At 39.6% G+C, this 19,749-nt stretch overlaps 1 protein-coding gene, 1 long non-coding RNA gene and 1 pseudogene across 3 annotated transcripts in view; 1 reads left to right on the top strand and 2 right to left on the bottom strand.

Moving 5' to 3' along the window:
* The first annotated feature begins 3,867 nt into the window (after positions 1–3,867).
* The window catches only part of LOC146451108 (uncharacterized), an 86,951-nt gene continuing 71,069 nt past the window's right edge, over positions 3,868–19,749 (top strand). For both annotated transcript variants that reach the window (XR_014860092.1, XM_085099534.1), the window contains exons 1-5: positions 3,868–5,428; positions 6,429–6,517; positions 13,270–14,239; positions 15,168–16,061; positions 16,788–16,994. Coding sequence is in view for 1 of the 2 variants with exons in the window: in XM_085099534.1 (XP_084955660.1) it covers positions 3,931–5,428; positions 6,429–6,517; positions 13,270–14,239; positions 15,168–16,061; positions 16,788–16,994 (3,658 nt within the window). In the remaining variant the exon portion in view is untranslated. The remainder of the gene's footprint in view (positions 5,429–6,428; positions 6,518–13,269; positions 14,240–15,167; positions 16,062–16,787; positions 16,995–19,749) is intronic.
* Positions 10,249–12,122, bottom strand: LOC146451115 (uncharacterized). The gene is made up of 3 exons (XR_014860096.1): positions 11,093–12,122; positions 10,587–10,754; positions 10,249–10,534 (listed from the first exon to the last, which is right to left on the bottom strand). It is a non-coding gene; the product is annotated as an uncharacterized LOC146451115 (long non-coding RNA).
* Positions 17,769–19,749, bottom strand: part of LOC146451114 (uncharacterized) — a 2,035-nt pseudogene continuing 54 nt past the window's right edge.

The raw sequence follows: 19,749 nt of genomic DNA, 5'->3' as shown, positions 1-19,749 counted from the left end.
CTCTTTGCAAAGTTAAAAAATAATAATTGCATGGAGGGGGTCAGAGCCACGTTAAATGTTTGTAATATTTATGGTGATTCTGAGCCACCCTTTCCCCCACTTCCCAAGCTGGCATGCTTGACATGCTGACTACAATTCGATAGTAAAAAATAGGGGGCACCAACTTGTTTTTGAGTTTAAAGGTAAATTTGGGTCTTAGCCATTTCAAAAACACGAAAAACGTTTAAGTTTAGAAGACATCGTCAGTTCAAGGATGTTTACAAATTTTTTGACTATATATAAAGCAGATGACAAAGTAGTGCTGAATATAAATTTTAAAAATAATACTGATGCGGATACAAATCTGTATTATCCGGCAACACTCGTATTTCTACAATTTCAAATCAGCGCTTCCTTATCATCTGCTTTATATATAGTTCAAAAAAACCGAAAACATCCTTGAACTGATGATGGATACCGAAGTATCCGAAACGTGTCTTCTAAACTTAAACGTTGTGTCGTGTGTTTAAAATGTCTTTAATCTATTCTGCTGCTACGAAAATACGATAAATTTAGGTCTGTTTTTAACAAGTTATATGGTTGCTATGGTAACCTACAAAACAACTGTAACTTCTTCAACAATAATAAGGCTTTCGTTTGATACCATTATTGTCGTATGTGCTGATAAAAAGTGGTAGTGTTGATGCGTCAAAGTTAAAGTGTTGAAAACCGGTGCCAGCCACCTTAATTATGATGACATAAGCTAAAGCACTTAAAAAAATATTTCTTTTTTGCATCATTGGGGCACGAGAATAACAGTACGTGTAAACGCAGCAGTGTAAAGTGAACTTTGTCCTCTTTATTTTTAAATTGCCAGAAAGCACTTCAATGGTGCAATGCTGTGTATTAAATTAGAAAAACTTGTTCGAAGTATCCTGGGCGCGTCTCCCTCCCTCGCACTTTCCGTTCTTTTTCGCACTCTATATACTTTTTCATGCAACCGTCACGCAGGCTAAAAGACAACCAGATAGTTCATTTGTTCGCCTGACCAGTTGTATTCCGCGAAGTTATATTTCTGTTAGCTAGGATTAGATGACAATAAAATGCTGGTGATGTTTATGTTCCATTTTGTTAGGCTGCAGTATATTTAATTTCTGTCATGCTATTTTGAACTATGTTTCAAATATGTTTCAACGGTTTCATCAGGTGCCCAGTTATTCAGTAAAATCTGGATCATTTGATAATACAGTTCCACGGCCTTTATACCACCATGCCCGAGACATAGCGGCCTTAGATTGTCTTCTGGTTATTTTTGAAATGAAATCCGGAAGAGATCGCTATTTTTTCATATTTCTCTCGGGAATCCGATACCAGACTACACGAACAGCATTGAGAGAAATCGTTGTGCTGAGAGATTGCAGCTGTATTTTTTAATTTCTTCAGGTTTGTAATAGGATCTTGCGATACATGCTACATAACTGACAGCAACAGAAGAACTGGAAATGCGAATGCAAGCTTCCAAACACAGGAGATCATGAACGAATCAAAAATCAATTTTTACCGGAATTATCTAACATCGGAATATCCCTGTTTGGTCGAGGAATTCGAATTGTGTACGATTACTGAATTCGCGGCACGCATGTTTGCATGTTTTCTCTTCTTTCGATATGGTTGCCTACCGAAAAACCTATCAATAGGAACAAGAAAAAAAAAATGAACATAAAATATGGTAATATCGTTCTCATTTCGTTTCTCACCGTCGTGTTCAGGTGGGCTGAGACCGTGCTAGATATCATTTGATGGCTCATGTTCAGTTAAACCTTTAAATTATTTCAGATGTTGTAGGAGACCTCCTTATCGCCCTGGCGAGCAGCGCACTATTCTCAATTATAATACTCAGATAGGTTATAATTGGCTCATCTAAAGTACATCTAACTGGAGTTTTAATTAAGAACTTACTCAAGACAAATTGGGCACAGTTTGGAGGAAAAAAGAAAACTAGAAAAAGCTGCCATGTTATAGAGCAGCCAAGGTTTCTGTAGATATCCAGTTACCTATAAATACCGTAAATCCTCTATGAAGACCCCCTACCGTCTCTCGCTCTCTCTTTTATTCATCCTCCCCCGCCTCCCCTTCACAAGCAAATCAATGAACGCCGTATGGTATTATTTTACGGTTATTTATTTCTAGTAATGTAATTAATTTAGATAAGCACACGGGTCGTTTATAAAGCATTGTATTATTTGAACTGGTACCGTCCATAAATCGTCCACAAATAAAGTTCAACTAGCTTCAGTCATTTCAAGATGAACCTGCCTCGTTCCCAGATCCTGTACTGAGCACTGGGAATAAGGGGACCAGGGCTACTTCTTTAAACTTCCGTTGATTCCGCGAAACCTCGCTCACGGTTTTTGTAATTTGTTCAGAAAGATGCTTGTCCCTTGTTACTCGGGCCGTAGTTAAGGTTTCGGTAGCATTATCAAATTCCTTTTTCTCTTTGGGGTCGCGATGGGCCGAGAGATAAGACTTCGGGCCACGAGTTATTGTTCTCGGTCTCGTTTTTTGTACTCGGCTGGTACGAGTTACGTTTTCTGTCGTGTTATCAAATTCTTTAAATTCTCGGTCGCGTTCTTTGTTTTCGGGCCGTGAGGAGTGTTTACAATAATTATGCGAGCGAGATGTGCGCGCGAGGCATGAACAATTTAACATGCGAGGCACGAACAACCCCAACATAAACTGCTAACCGTTAAGCTAACCGGGGAGCTATTTAAGCTGATCTAAGTGCTATTTAGGCTAACTGGAGCGCTCTTTAGGCTAACCTGAGTGCCTCAAGGATAGTTTTGTTCAACCGAAAATTTGGCAACTAAATCAGTCTATGACCTCGCTGGCCAAGATACATGAAGATAGATAAAGATGTCTTACGTTTACTCAGGAGCCCATGTACTCATCGGCTCCTGCCGGTTTACTATAGGAAAACAATCAATGTAGAAACGGTTTCTGCCTTCAAATGAAAGGTGGATAACAAAAGCTTTCCCCTGAATTTCATTTAAGAATATAAACAGCGAAACATTGAAAAACGTACAAGGATATAAACGTACGTGTGATGCGTAACGTTACTCTAGATCCCGGTGGGAGGGTACTCAACAGATGCTTGGGTAGGGAGGTGAGGCCCGGGCGTTCAAACCCTGACCCTATTTAAGACACAATTCTCCGATTTCCCTATCCCGTTTAAGACAGAATTCAAAATTTTCAGGCCCTTTCTAAGACATTTAACTCAAAATCACACCCTGTTTAAGACCAGAATGAAATAAGAATACACTAGTTTCTCACTGTATTTTAATGCATTGGCAATCACAATCCGTTCAAGCCATTAGGTCATGTAGGGATACTTAAGACGGAAAGTGATGAAATAGATACCCCGTTCAAGACAAAACACCCTGAAAACCATACCCTATCGGGCCGCACGTCCCCGTTAAGGTCACATAAAGGAGTACTTCCCCCGGGTCTAGATCATACCGAAAATTACGATCCGTCATTGACCCGGTGTCACATACATATTAGGACCGTACAAATGGTTTCTGTCTCCAAACGAAAGGTGAAAACGTAAGGATTAAAGCCCGGGGATTATAAAAAGCATTCGTATGACAAATGTCGTTTTCCCCTGTATTTCATTCTGACTGCAAGAAATGCAATTCTATCTGGTAGTTACTTATTGCCTCACTATATCTCTGTATCTATCTATTTGGTAGCCTGCAAGCAAGTTCTCTTGGGGGTGGGGGGCGGGAGGGGGAAAGAGGATCCACCCCCAAGAGAGCTTGCTCGCAGGCTCTATTTGGGGGAATTGGCGATGCTGGAGGCTATCACTGTTAAAAGATTGTAGGCTAGGCTTTACGCACCACACAGTCAAATATGGCCCGAGTATAAGCTGGAAACAGCTTCTTGTTGGCAATTATGACTCAAGCTGAAAGGTTTTTCGACGATATTAAAAGGCAACTGGAATGTTCTGTATGCCAGGAGCAGTTCAGTGAAATTAATGAACCGAAGATACTAAAATGTCTTCACACCTTCTGTAAGACTTGTTTGGAAGCTTGGTTACGAAAGCAGCGTGAAGGAGAGTTGAGTTGCCCGACCTGCCGTCATATCACCGAATGTCCTCAAAACGATACAAACAGGCTACCATCACACTTGTTTTGCAAGCAGTTGGTTGAAATTGTGGAGGCTTACAGCGGAAAGGGGCAAGAAGATTTACCGCGTTGTGGAGGCTGTGACGAAAAGAAAACATTGAGGATTTATTGTTCTGATTGCAATTTTTTCCTGTGTGAAGAGTGCGTTGAGTCTCATAGAAAATGGAAAAACTTTAGTGGGCATCACATTAAAGAAATTGGAAACTTTGAGTCAAGCGATGTGCAAGATTACGCTCGGAGGGGAAACTATTGCAAGAAACACAAAGATGAAGTACGGTTTTTCTGCGAAAAGTGCCAAACTTGCATTTGCCGTGACTGCGCCATATTAGAACATCAAGATCACAACAAAATCTCGCTTGAGCAAGGTCTTGAGCAAAACAAGTCTGAAATTGAGGCCAAAATGCGCAAAGTTGAGGCAAACGGCTTTCGTTTGAAGTCCATGAAACAATTCTTGGAGAAACGAAGGTTGGAAGTAAACAACAGTATCGAAGAGGCGACGAGTGAAGTCAAGCGAATCGCTCAACAACGCATTTCATTGATCCAGCAACACGAAGCAAGCGTGACTGAACAACTACTCGAAAAGAAAGTAGCCTTTAAGGATGCGGTTTCAGCTCAGATGGCTACTTTGGATGACAAAGAGATGGAAATTAACAACACTATGACATTTTGTGAGGACGTTCTTCTTCGTAATAATTTACCAGAAATTTTAAACGTCAAGGCGATGGTCGAACAAAGACTTCAGGAGCTGGCCGTACCGAATGTTTTCTCATTTATACCGGAGGTGGATTATCGTGGGATCAAATACGTTCCAAATAATGATTCCTTTCTAAGAGGCGCTCAGGGAAAACTACTTACAACCAACACCGAGCCCTCGTTGTCAGTGGCAGAAGGCAGAAATCTAACTGAAGGCTTTATGGGGGACAATTGCACTTTTACAGTGACTACAAAGGATTCAATGGGCCAGACGACTCACAGTGAGATGGATGAAATCGAGGTCAAAATCACATCACTTTCTAAACAAACTGACATTAAGACCGCGATGACGAGCTTGAAGGATGGACGTTATTTGATTTCTTACAGACCAAAAACTCTTGGAGAATTTAACGTGTCCATCAAAGTCGGAGGGACCTCGATCAAGGGGAGTCCATTTCAACTGAAAGTCGTTACGAAAGGAAGAAAACCCAAATCCGATGAAAGCAAGTCAACAGGGTCAGATCTCTCAGGAGGGAATAGGGATAACAACAGAGGCCAACCAGTGATCAAAGGTAACTGAAATAAAATTTCCTCAAATTTCTTATATTTGAAAAGTTATCTCATGGTAATTGACTTATCTTCGTTTAGTATGATAATCACTTGCTTCAACATATCTATAGTAGTTTGTATCTGCGGTAGCCAAACTGGGTCAAACGAATATTGTGCAGCTACTTTCTACTTTCTCTTTTAATAGTTCTTTAGATTATAGTTCCGTCCATAAGCGCCTAATAACGGTGCAGCAATGTCATAACGTTAGGGTGAACAAGTAGTTCCAACGGCGTTCAATGTTTATAGCCATAATAAATTTATTGACAGAGTTGCCATTAGGCCTCTAAACAAAACAAAAGCAAAATAATCGTTTGAATTTGAGTTTTTTTAGGATTTATAGACTTTTTTGTAAAACCCCCGACAATGTAAGATCCCCTCAGAACTACCCTTAACTTAATTAATTAAATAATAATAATAATAATAATGATAATAATAATAATAAATAATAATAATAATAATAATAATAATACTGTGAATGATGTATTATTCCACAAAGTGACACAGGCATACTCGGAAAAAAGAAATCCGAGTGCTCCTATCAGTAGTCGAACCTAAGACCTTCCGATTACTAGTTCGGATGCTCTACCACTGAGCTACAAGAGACTCGTAGGAGCAAATGCCATTAAACTAGGTTCATGGAACATATCCTGTATACTGCTAGGATTCAAATGTCGCCGAACGTGTGGTATATGAAATAAATGTGATGATATATTACCATCGGCAAGTTCAGAATTCGAGAGCTGGGCCCCCACTTACCCGATGGTCTGGATCTGCCGCTGTATTGTAACATCAACTTCTGTCGTACTGATGCAAGAAATTGGCAGAATGCATCCATTTTCTCTCTGTTGTTGTTATATGATTTACCCAATCGTTTACAGTGTGAAATGTCAATGCACACTGAGCTGCAGGGTCACAATTGCAAGTCAGCGTAATACACTGTGATTATTTTTTCTTGTCTTCTAGCCGCTTCACCAGTGCCGCCAAATGAACAAGTTTTAAGTGGAGAGGAACCATATTCAGACACCGTGCTCAAGAGTTATCAACACTGTGAGGTACTTACATTTTTAATTACAGTAAAAGGCTCTCTCAAAGCGGGCAACGATAGCGATACTGCCAGTCTGGAGGAACTCGACTGAGTTTCATTTGTCTGTCTGTGACTATACTCACTTTAAGGTCGACAACTCTTCAGATTCTCTTCTATTCCATAGTCCCTCTTATGTGCGGTACGATTGGGGCTAGGATCAATGATTAGGATCTAGGGTTCCAAATTATATAATTAGTATGACATCTTGTACTATTTTAATATGATTTTTAGATCTCCTTACTAATAGGTTAGGTAAGTGTCGCCAATTAGCAAACTGCGAAATTTGCAGCAAGCTAGGTTGACTGACAGATTGATAAAGCCATTATTATTATTATTATTATTATTATTATTATTATTATTATTATTATTATTATTATTATTATTATTATTATTATTATTATTATATTATTATTATTATTATTATTATTATTATTATTATTATCATCATTGACGAAGACTGATAGCCCTGGCCCCTAACTAGGATGTCCACCCCCAAGAGAGTTGCTTGAGAGTTGATACTTTACGTACGTGCTCAATGTTTGCTTTTCAGCAAAAAGACTCCGTACATACCTTTCTAGAATTATACAGCAAAAGAAGAAGCTCTAAGGAATACTCATTCACTTTTTTGATAGTGGCAGCCATCGGCGCCTATGTAAGCTGACGTGCGGTCCTATTTCCTTTTTCTGCTGCCCTTTCGTCCGGAACATGATCATCAAACTCGGCGGATTAAACTGTGGAATTCAGAGAGTTTAAAGCGAAGAAATCACTCTCAAGAACAAATCGTTGTTTTGTCCAACGCGACCAAACGACAAATGCTTCCATTGGCAAAACATCACTGGAACTGTAGCCTGTTCTAGGCTTAAAGCAGCAAAAACCGGCGCGTGAACGAAAAACTGCTGTCCCCAGTCTATTCGCTTTATCCTTGGCTTCTATCGATATTTTCCTTGCTCCTCTCCACTCTATCTGAACGCCTATAACAGGCTAACTTTCTTGGAAATGTTCGAGCAATTCTGTGAGTTTATAGTTTCTGTGAAATAGTTTTCGCTGACTGATTCTTCGTATTCGTAATCGCTTTTAGAAGATTTTGATGAAAGTCTGCAGTCCGGCTCAAGAAATGACTTTCCTAATGAATCGAACAGATAGCGAAATGGCTTGCGCAAAGCTTTTGTTCAAACGAAAATTACATTCAACGCATTACGTAGGTTGTTCAGACATTTTACACTGAATAAATATGCCTTACAACTCTCCCTTTTGCAGTCTTCTGTTAAGCGAGACTACAATTCTGTACTTCTCACATATTCTGCATTGGCGCCTCTAAACCCAGTGCCAGTAAACAGCCACCTTCTTCCTTTGCTTTTTGTTTTACGTGGTAAGGGAAAATGATTTCAACATGGGGGCGGGGTATAAGCACGTAACCAATGTCGAAATGTAACTGATAATATGCACTTGGCAGAGTCCCAGTCGATTCTGTGGTTCGTTTGTAAATGGTTGATATTACCATTTCTAGTTGCTCGTTTGTGTGCAGTAATTTGTATGTTCAAATTTATGCCTGTCTCACCAATATAAGTGGCCTGGCAGTCGCAGCATTTGGTCTTGTAAACTTCTCCTTCTCTGTGGCTTGCTTCTTCTCTGTAGTTGTCGCATTGCTGAACACAAAATTCCTGAACAAAATTTACAAACGGACCACAGAATCGACTGGGACTCTGCGAAGTGCGTTACCTGCAGGAAAAATTACTATCAACGACTCACTCTGGAAATTAAAGCTGGTTTACTAACTTAGAACAAACGCCACTCAACCGTAGCCTCTAAGTACCTGTACTTACAAACGACTTATTGACAACATCAAGAAAAAACAGACAAACAATAGACCAACGGACTTTTGACTTACAAAAGACGGATCGAAACGCATCAATCACATTTTGCAATCTTCACAGCCAATAACATCACGGCTTAACTGACAAACGACCAATAACATCTCGACTTCGTTGACCAGTCAGGTAAACAACGAGAGACATTTATACCATCAGATTACTGACGTTCCACAATTTACTTGTCTCCCTCGCAGACGCTCTTTTGGCTCTTCACGCAATCTTTGGACTACACTCACCCAGATGATCATAAGTTACGTACTTAAAAAATAAAATTCTTAGTTGTATTATACTGCTGAAAAACAAATATGACACAACATTAGTAACAGTGTTTCCAAACAGATTGTTTTCAGAACACAAACCGGCTATGTGATATAATCCACTACCCCATGGGCCATGCAGCCTGATTTATATGTCGTTAACTTATCAGCCCCTAGGGTAAACTCGGGCGATTGCGTTTTAGACAGTTTGGTATAATTTGGATTCTTTGCTTTATTTAATACAAGAAAAAAAAAAACAGTAAATAAATACTAACAATCATAAATTATTTTACACAAAGGATAGTGGGATGCGTTGGAGTGCGCTTGGCATGGGACAAGCTTTTTAGAAACACTCTAAACCTTCTTCCATAGTCAGTTGCCAGCAGCCAATATTATTATCTAATTTATTAACTGGTAAACATAATCAGTGCATGATTACTCGATTAACACTCAAATCTAGGATTCCACAGGATCCATTTTTGATTTAGAAATTAATGCCATGCTTAATGTGTGGACTCAATATACTGAATATGGACGCTTAAGGCTTTTTTGCGGGTGACGAAGCAACACTATTTAAAATTTTGTCATTGCCAGGTCGGTATCATTCGTTTTAGTTATTTTCAGGCCCGACTGACGCATTCTTGTTAAATGTAAAAATGAACTCAGGGAGGCGTGTTTAGGGCGCCGGACTTGAAATCCGGAGGTCCCGGGTTCAAGTCCCGCTCTGACCACTATTCTTGGTTTTCACGTGACGTCACCAAATTCTAGAATTCAAAACTGGGAGGCCTACAAAATTTTTATCTTCATTCAAGGAAGGATTACCTAAAAATATGTCTGTTCACAATTTCTTAGCTCGATGTCGTGCTTCCTTTTGAAGATAGAACAGTTTCAATTTCCGAGTTTCCATCGTGCGTGAAGGACGGCCGTGACAGAGCTTTTCCGTATCTTAAAAATGACTCTTCGTGTGATTTTCAGCATTCTAAACAATTCAAGTTTGAGGAGAAATATTAATCTAAACATTCGAAAATTCACAAGGGCAAACAAACATCTTTTCTGGCAAAAGTGAACTCCAGATGTTTTTTCCTATTTCCGGCCGCCATGTTTGTGCCCTTCAGAGGGACACAAACATGGCGTCTCCATACTAAGCTCTATAAATTTATGTGGAACATTTTGTCAAATAACTCGAGTACGGAATGCCGCACAGATCTGACACTTGGACATATGCCTCATTTATTTATCCTCTATACCATGTCAATTTCTTGACTTCATTCATGGAATGGTTTCGTTTTTTTTTTCAATGGCGTGACAGTGAAAACCCAGAATAGCTAGCTGGAGTTGTTTCTCGGTAGCCCCGAGTTCAACTCTTCGGCAGCGTTTGTAAATAGCCAGTTGGTCTGCCTCCTGCCGGTTGGGATTTTTAGCGATGTTATTTTCAATTTAAATTATTTGTTTGTGAAGTTTAATGCTCGGCCCCACTAGCACTTGTGCTATAAACACTGCCGAGGGTAAATAAAAGTTTATTATTATTATTATTATTATTATTATTATTATTATTATTATTATTATTATTATTATTATTAACCAGTCCGGCACAGTTATCAAATTTGATAACCGGGACCAAAACAAACTATTAGCCAATCAAACCGCAAGTTACAGTTCACGTGACATGTTATCATAGCAACCATCTTCTTTCAATATGGTGGCCATTTCAATGTGAAAACATTTTGATGGGGCTCTAATTCAACATTCGATTTCGGTCGCACAGTGAATTGTACACAAGGAAAGGTTTAGAATAGGAATTTTGGCCTGACATCAGGAAAATACGGTATAATCTTTGTCCATAATTAACTGACAAAGCTCATTTTGATATCTATCGAAAGCGTCATAGCGTCGTGGTGGACCAAGGAACCTCGAGCGGCTTTGGCTGAAGCACAGAATTCCTGAGCGATAGCCGATCAAAAAGAAACACCAATCCCAAGAAAATAACTTCCATCAAAGATGCTTGTTTATTGCATAAACATTAACATGATTTGAACTCCTTGTTGCCTTGCTCCTCTCCTTATTGTCCTTCGTCAATCTGTATGAATGAAGAAATTTTGCGTTATAACTAACTTTAAAAATGGGACTTCAAATAAATTTTGTTTCTTTCTTGTACCAGGGATTTCGAAAGTGCAGGAGGCGATGATTCGATTGACCAGCGACGTGTGTAGAGTCGCTTCGATCTTTCCTAGATATTTGAAGCGACGTACTGCAATCAAGTGCAACGGACAAGTCCCGTTTAAATTGTTCTTGAAAGGGCGTATTGAGGTTGTTTGCTGTGGCTCAAAGCTCGAACTGGATTAAAACACCAAGCATAAATTTGTAAAGGACAATTACATTTTGGGAAAATCGTAAAATCGTACTGTGAAGGCATACCTCAACATCCGGCATGTCACCTTCATCACCGAGCTCTGAAATCACTCTCTGTGGTTTAATACTGTCGGCTGGCTGGTTATTAATCTAACGACGAGAACAGAAATAAAAATATTACAGTCATGTAAATGTAAGCTTAAATGTACTACCTAGAAAAATACGAATTATTCCCGTTCGTATCCGGTCATATTAGTAACGATACTGAACAAGACAAAGACATGTCATTGCCAAGGAGGCGTTTCCGGAACAAAGCGTTCGAAAGTTTTCGACTGAGTTGTTTATCAAAATCGTTCCTGGATAACTTTATTTTGAAATCCTACCCTTCATCACTAGACTTTCCCCCAGTCCATGAGCTCCTTTTTATCTCAATTAAGAAAGTATTGTACTCGGCCTATTTGCTTGCCAGCAACATCTCTCAACGTACACGCTTTCTTGGCGCTCTTGGACATCAAGACAATGTTCGACAATTCCTCCGGTATTTGATTTTCTTCCACCGAGGGCAACTCGCGCTCGCATTGTATGTTAAAAAGGATCCCTGTTTCCAAAGGTTAAGTAGCTATTTTTCTCTCGGTGGAAATCCATAATGCTGCCTTCATTTCCAGTCATCCTGGAAGCAAGAGTAATTAACAATGGCGGTCAGTAGCGGAATCAGACCGCAAATCAAAATATCACAGTGCCCTCTTACAATTCTTCATGCCCTCCGACAAATAAGTGTTGAATCGAAAGATATATTAATGAAGATCACGACATTTTTTCTTCGTGTACCACAAAAATCTACAACTACCTTAAAATTGATGGCAAAGACAATAAACATACCTGAAAGGGACTGTCAATTCGTACCGCCTCTTCAAATCGCAAGGGAAGATCTCGCATAATTCTTTCCCGATGGTCGTCATTTTTGCAGAGCCTTGAAGTTTATTGTTCTATCGATGTTCACGCCTGGAATTCTGGGTATGGAACGCGAACACAACCGAAAAATTATCGAAACAATTGAACGCTCTCCGAAAACTCACCAAACTCTGGGCTGGCGCCATGTTGTGACGTCACGCGGTTATCAAATTTGATAACTGTGCCGGACTGTTAACTGGAGTCTAGCAGGCCTGAATAATAAGATTTTACAAGTTAAAAAAAAGCATCGGTTAAACAGGGTCAGTTAATTGAGACCTTTTAATGGGAACAATACAAAATTTATTGTCATATATCTACTTTGTCGAAGATAGCTATCTTCGACAAAGTGTCACCGTACAAGGATCCACAGTCGCAATCTAATTTCACACTCGGTGACTACTGACAATGGAAACGTCAGATATGTTCGAAACATTAAGCCTGATCACGAGGTATTGCTTGCCAAACATGCAAGCTGAACACTAAAGGGCCCGGCTTTCCTAACGATACCTTATTACAAATAATCCGTAATAGGTAATAATTAGCTACAGGTGATGATTGATTCTCTAAATCAGTTATGACCGGCAACTACAGAGACAACTACAACTCTAGTTGAGTTGAGCGTTGTAGTTGCTTCTCTGTAGTTTTTGGGGCCTCAAAATTATGTCAAGCGCAAAATATGTAACGCCTTGCAAACCTTTTCGCCTGTTTCCTACATGTAAATCCGCTAGCGTAGGTGCGGTTTTACGTAATGTAAAATTTATTTTAGTCTTTTATGTAGGTATATATACAGGTCACTTATGTTGTATTGTAAAACTCCCTGACGAAGTGTGCGTTAGTCACACGAAACGCGTAGGAGAAAATAAATCGTTTTACAACTGTAAGAATTCGCAGACGTGCTGCTCACTAGTCTTATCTAAAAAATTCAATATCAAATGCATTGAAGTCCATGTTATCAAACGAATTATTGTTTAACATGTAATATGTAGGGCTACTCTTATTTTAAAGCAAAGACTTTTTTGTTACAGCATTTGGTGTTTGCAAGGTCTCGTTACCCCCACACTTGCGTAACCTTGAGAACGCTTGCACACGTAACCTACTATGGATTACGTTCTTCATTAGCTATGTTTCAATGATGTATCACACAGGGCTCATTACTTCGCATCTTATCCATGTTTCCACCGTGCGGCTCAGAGGATGTAGAAAGAGGGAGAGATTAACGTCAAACTTATTATATTTTCCAAAACCGTAAACCAATTGGAGTAAATTAAATGAATGCTTCACCTCTGTTTCAGGTCTTTAAAGTGGTATCAGCAGAACTTTGCTTTGAATTTGTGGAATCCACCTCCTGCGAGCAAACCCAAAATCTATTGAGTGATGTCGCTACCAAAACTGGTATCAAGTGGATTAAATCAGGCGACACATTTGTCATGTCAGGAACCTTAAAACAAGTGGAGGAGTCCCATGAAATCTTACAACAGAATATACATGAATCCAATGGCATAATGGTAGTCGATAAAATGAAGGGGGAAGCCATACGATCTCAGTGTCGAGGAGAAAGTGAAGATCGGTTCGATGACGAGGCTGAAAAAGTAGGAGAGGCTAACCACGAGAGATCCATATTGGAAGTCGCAATTGAAGCAGTTTGCCCTGAAGAAAAAAAGAAAGAAACACACAGCGATCACAGGTCCTCTTTCTTGTTTGATAACCCTGAAATCCAGAGCTTTGAAATTGAACCCAAGATTGTGAAAGCGTTTTTCAAATCGCACAAAAACAAACTTGATGACATCGAGGCCAAACACAAGGTTGAAATACCCAGAAAACCTGAAGGAACAAAAATCAGCTTAAAGCCAGGAGAGGGATGCAGTGCTGATGAATACGAGCAGGCGTGCAACCGCTTTATCAATCTGTACCAGAAAATCTACCAGCTAGTAAAAGTGGAACGTTTTTGGCTTAAAAGTGAGAAGTTTGTCGTCCGTTCTCGTAAAGCAATCTCTGAGGCTGAAAAAAAATTTCCAATATCTATAGAAATGAGTAGGGATCGAAAGCACTGGGAGATGTACGGTGAAGGAAGCCACATCGAGGAGGCTCTAAAATTCCTGGAGCAGGAAGGAGTGGAAACAAAGAGGGAAACAGAAATGGCCATGGATGAGGATGGGAGGCGCAAAAAAACAGCAGATTTCAAAGAGGATGTGGACCTACTAGCTCCGCCAGAGTACCACAGAGATGCCATATCTCCTGGCAACCAGCTATTGACCTACCTCGGTTAGTGTATAGCCCGTACCAACTTCTTAGATAGGAGAAACGAAAACAATCGAAAGCGAAAGGCCATGGTGTATTTCATCTTTACAATTCCAGTGCGTTTTATTTTTGCGTTCACTTATTGAGTATTTTGTATTAAATTTTAGCCTACAATTATTTAATGATAGTTCAAAATTAATCGCCGGTCTCACAATTCTGTAATACAGGCTGTATTGCGACGTTTCGACTGCAGGTCTTCATCGGGCGACAATGTCGACCGGCTCTGTATCAATATAAGTAGCATCGTGGTTGACGTTGATTAGTGCATTTTGAGCCTCGCTTTGGTTGTTAGTTGTAAGTGATTGAAGGATTGCGATCCTTCTTTTTGAGACTATGGGCTGCTCCTTCGCGAATCCGGTGTGGAACCGATCGGCTGTTGTGTTGTTTGATGGTGGGCATCCATGTTTCCATGAATGGCCTCTTAAACCCTGCTGGTGTATCAATGTCGGTCGCGGTCAGTAAACGTAACCTTGTTCCAGTCCGTTTGTCTTGTTGTTGTAAGTAAGGGCGCGGAGCCCTTTGATACCCCTTTGACTTATGGCAGAAGCGCGGTAGATTTTATTTTAAACGCAGGTTTTTGTCACTTTGTTTCTAGGTTTTAGGGATGCTTTTCGTAAACGAATACAAATATGCGTAAGTAAGAACTCATGATAAGTCGCTGAGGTTCTGGCAGGTGATACAACGAAATCCCCCAATCACTATATATATTGATACACCGGCAGAAGACACCATCGCCGATGAAAACCAGTATTACAGTGGCTTAAACATCTTGAACGTTGAGAAACATTGTGTCACACTCGCCTGTGGGGCACAATCGTGTAACAATGGCAAACTGCTTCCAAATTCTAAGTTCACTCCCAGGAATGAACAACTTTGTTTATTTTGCTTTCAGGGAAAGTAAAATTGTCTCTTTACAAGGGAGACATAACCACTGAAAAAGTTGATGTTGTTGTAAATGCTGCTAACGTGGACCTCCAACACGTTGAAGGTGTAGCCAAGGCCATTCTTGAAAAGGGGGGGAAAACGATCGAGGACGAGTCTCGGCGGATCATAAGAGAGCGAGGGCCGCTCAGAGATGGAGACGCAGTTGTCACAAAGTCAGGAAAACTGTCTTGTAAAGTGGTTGTCCATGCTGTTGGACCAATTTGGAATGCCGTGGAAGCAAAGAAAAGCAAACAAATTCTTCGTCGTGCCTGTCTCAACAGCCTTTTGGAAACAAGCAAACTGAAAATGACTTCAATAGCATTACCAGCTTTTGGTTCCGGCATTTATGGAATACCGAAAAACGTTTGCGCTCAAGTCATGTTTGATGCTGTAGACGAGTTTGTTAGACAAGGTGACCCAAATAGCAAAACAGTCACTGATATTAGGATCGTGGACATAGATGACCCCACAGTGCAAGCTTTTGCAAAGGAGTTCATAACCAGATATGGCGATAACCAAGAAAAGAAAGCACCAGGGGAAGGTTCCGCTACTTTGTCATCAGCTGGTACCGAGGGTGGAAGCTCTAAAGCACCGATTTCAAGGCCAAGACGTGGTAAAAACAAAAACAGAAATGTGCCAGACAGTGGTCGTCCAATTGCGAACCCACGCGAGCCTGCAAGGGAAGGCCAACATCATCGCACTTCCATTGGACGTTCAGCTGATGATAACGGCCTTCCTTCGGTTGCATCTTTCCCACCTTCTTCTACATCGTACAGCAACGCTCTCAAGGGTGGTAAGGGTGCTAACGATGGAAAGTCGTCCAAAGGCGGTGGTGGAGGCAAGCCAGAAGAGAAGGAGGAAGGTAAGAGGACGGCTTATTAGCATAGTTATTGGAGTAGGTCATGAAATTTAGGTTGAGCCTCTACAAACAAATGTAGGCTTTCATGTTTAATGGACCTTCGTTCACTGAAACTGATCTGAATAATTATTAAGTAACAGATGCAATGCTACGTCAATAGATGTCCAGTTTCAATCTTATTAATTAAGCACTTCATTTATGACAAATTCCCAAAGAAGTCGTCTTTAAATCTTTCCATAGTAATCTTATTTATTTGTTTCTTTTTTTTTATATCATAACCTGCGTTTTTCCATAGTGTTGATTCGCGCGCAGTTGTTTATGTTTACCGGCGTCCTTTGGGTGAAGACCTTTACTGGCTGTCACATGTCTAAGTTACAGTATACGTGATTAGGCGGCGTATGTTCTCCAAGGTTTACCAGTGTTTTTTCATGGTCACTCACAGAAATGAATTGGCTATTTAAGAGATAATATATGTTGCTACTATGTCTTGCAGGAATAGAAGCTGTCTTAAACTGAACAATTTTGACCAGGAGTTTTTGTTATATTTTGGCGAGTCTAAAAACTGTCCTCATGTTGTTTTTTTTTTCTTGTTAGAAAACTGTCCCCTTATGTCGTGTACAGCGTTTCCCAAAGAAGATAGAAGTTTTTCCTCCTTGAAGGAGCGTACCTAGGCGTGCGAGTTTAACCGAGTAGTTTTCTGATTCAGTGTTGTTTTTCTTTTCTTGTTAGAATACTGTCCCATTTGTCTTGATACTATGACCAATCCGCGAGCTTTAAAGTGTACGCACTCGTTCTGTTCCGTCTGTCTGCAAACAGCCTTAGAAGCAAGCAACAAGTGTCCAGTATGTCAAGAACCAGAGGGTGCTCTTCAAGGAAACCAGCCAAAGGGAGAGATGAGTTTTCGTTGTGAGCGAGATAGTGTCCCAGGTTATGAAGGTAATTTTCAAAGAACTTTGAAAGTGAGTTTTGCGAATCACTGTTGTCAGAACGAAGTACAAAATGGCAAAACAACAACAACAACAACAACAACAACAACAAAACAGGGTCAGAGCCAAATGACATCTCGCATCTTTCACAACCCACAAAACATTAATCTGCTGGTGCCTACCACATGGGGCCTAGCGAAGATTGGTTTTGGCTTTCCTCATAATTGATTGAAATCTGCCCTTTTCCTCATTTAGTTAATACGATTAAAGCATTATCTAGTGCCGTATGTCGCGCAATGTCTATTTCAATATGTGCTTTAACAATACATAGGTAACACCACAGGAGCACGCACACGGCAGTTTTCAACAACAACACAACAAACAAACAAAACAAAAATCAAGTCATAGTGCCGATGATAATGATGATGATGATGATGATGATGATCATAATAATAATAATAATAATAATAATAATAATAATACTAATAATAATAATAATAATAATAATAATAACAATAATTAAATAATTATAATAATAATAATAATTAAAATATTCCTAGTAAAATGTTATTTACAGGTTAAAATTAGCTATTAAAACTATTAAAACAATTATTTTCGATAAAAAAGACTATTTTTAAGCACAAATTGTTTTGAAGAAAAGGGAAAAAAAATCTCATCAAGTTACAACAATATTATTCGTTCATTGATGTTTACCTAAAAAAACCCCATCAAACTATATCATAAAAAAAGAAACGAGAAAAAGTATGTATAAAAATCATAGGACCTAGATTTTGGCGAGGCATCTATCTAATTAAAAGTCCGCTTCTCGAACATTGCTTCTAATTGCTCTTCTAACTGTTCTTGACCCTCTAAGACAGAGTAAAGCCGACCTAAGGATGGGAAAGGATACTTTAGAACGTATCCAAGAGACAGTGGTTGCATAGTTCTTTCCTTTCTTCGCTGCGACTAGCTCTGCCAGCCTGTCATGGTATCTCTTGCACTCCTCTTCCATGCCGCCTGTTGTTGTAAAGACTAATGGTGTAAATGTTCCCTGTTCCACGTATGCAATCTCTTCTTGTCGTTTTCGTGCGGCTTGTATATCTGCTTGAGGTCCAAGTCTCTATAAGAATCAGCGTTGGGGTAACATACCCGTACATCAAAGAACGCTGACCTTTGTCTTTCCCAAAAACCTCTGGCATGGATGTCTAGGCGAGCGTCGGGAGCTCTGTTAGCTCCGCTTGGAAGCGACTCTCCCGTGAGTTCCTGGAGGACGGGCTCAATCTCGACATCATTGCAGACCATGCTGAGCATGTCTGCCTCAAGATCTCTTAGCTCATTATGGCGCTGTATTATGAAGCCGCCACGCCTGCAGACCATAGCATGATGGACATCAAAGACATCGCCACACACGCAAATAGATGGCTTGTCGGCAATTTCCCAGTCATATATGAGCTTTAGAGCGTCTCGAAACTCGCCCTTGTTCAGACTGAAGCCCATTTCATCGATCGGTATGACTGTCAGCCAGTTAGATGCACCTTTTTCAGAAGTGAGTTCAACAGCACGTTGTGTCTTGGGAGTAAGAGAGTTCTTGATGTCATTCAGTCTTGTCCGAAACATTTCGTTTTTCTCTCTTCGCACACTCTGCTATAGTGAATAATAATAATAATAATAATAATAATAATAATAATAATAATAATAATAATAACAATAATAGTAATAATAATAATAATAATAATAATAATTTTTTAATTAAAATAATGAGAACTCTTTATTAACATATTTCAGGCAAATTGCTATTCACAAGTTAAAAGTAGAAAAAAGAACTATTAAAAAACTATTTACAATTTATTTCGATGAGGAAGAGACAACTTTCAAGCCGATTTTTTTTCTGATAAAGTTACTATGCTATTCTTATAATAATAATAATAATAATAATAATAATAATAATAATAATAATAATAATAATAATAATAATAATAATAATAATGCCCTCGTAGAAACGAAAGGTAATACATGTGGAAACTAATATAGTAAGGAAACTATCTTCGGCAGGGTACAAGAAAGGTTGGGAGAATGGGAGTGCTCGAGGGAGTTGACGTAATGACTTTTCAAACACCTTTAGGAGACTAGAACAAGGAGCTCGCCATTAATGGCTAAGAGATTAGAACACTCGACCGGTGTACCAAAGGTTATGGGTTCGACTTTCGTCTTGTTCATGACATGCTCAGTCTAGTTCTCTTGATACTCCGGCCCTTGTTATAGGATGTCGGATATTTCGGGAAAAGGGGAAGAGTAAAATGTCGTTTACCCTTTTTGATTATTATGGTCTAGCGCCGTGCGCTGGTCAAAATGTTTAAACCTATTAACAGCGACATTTTCTTTGTACTGTGCACAGAACTATTAGGGTTGTAATGCGCAAGCAAAGAAACCCTTTTTTTCTTCGTGTTTCCTAAGGGCCTTCAAACACTCGAAAACAAGAATGCCACTCGTCCTACTTTTCTGGAGTTTGAAACTGTCGCACTTCTTTCAGAAATATTCGTGTACTAGCCTTAAAAATAACCGTTTATATTAGTGATTTATAATGGGATTTTGGAGAGATTTTTTGGCAACTTTTAACGTGGTATCACATCGGCTGTCAGGTGAACTACCGGCGATTTTGGGCCGGGGGCGATTTGATTGCGATTTTGTTACGATGAGAGCAGAGCGAATGCGATGCCATGGAGGCTGCCTTGAGGGGTCTCAAGGAACCTTTAACGTGTTTTATG

This window comes from Pavona decussata, unplaced genomic scaffold, assembly GCF_977016875.1.
Source record: "Pavona decussata unplaced genomic scaffold, jaPavDecu1.1 SCAFFOLD_396, whole genome shotgun sequence".
Classification (NCBI taxonomy): Eukaryota; Metazoa; Cnidaria; class Anthozoa; order Scleractinia; family Agariciidae; genus Pavona; species Pavona decussata.
This window is presented reverse-complemented; position numbering and strand designations above follow the sequence as displayed.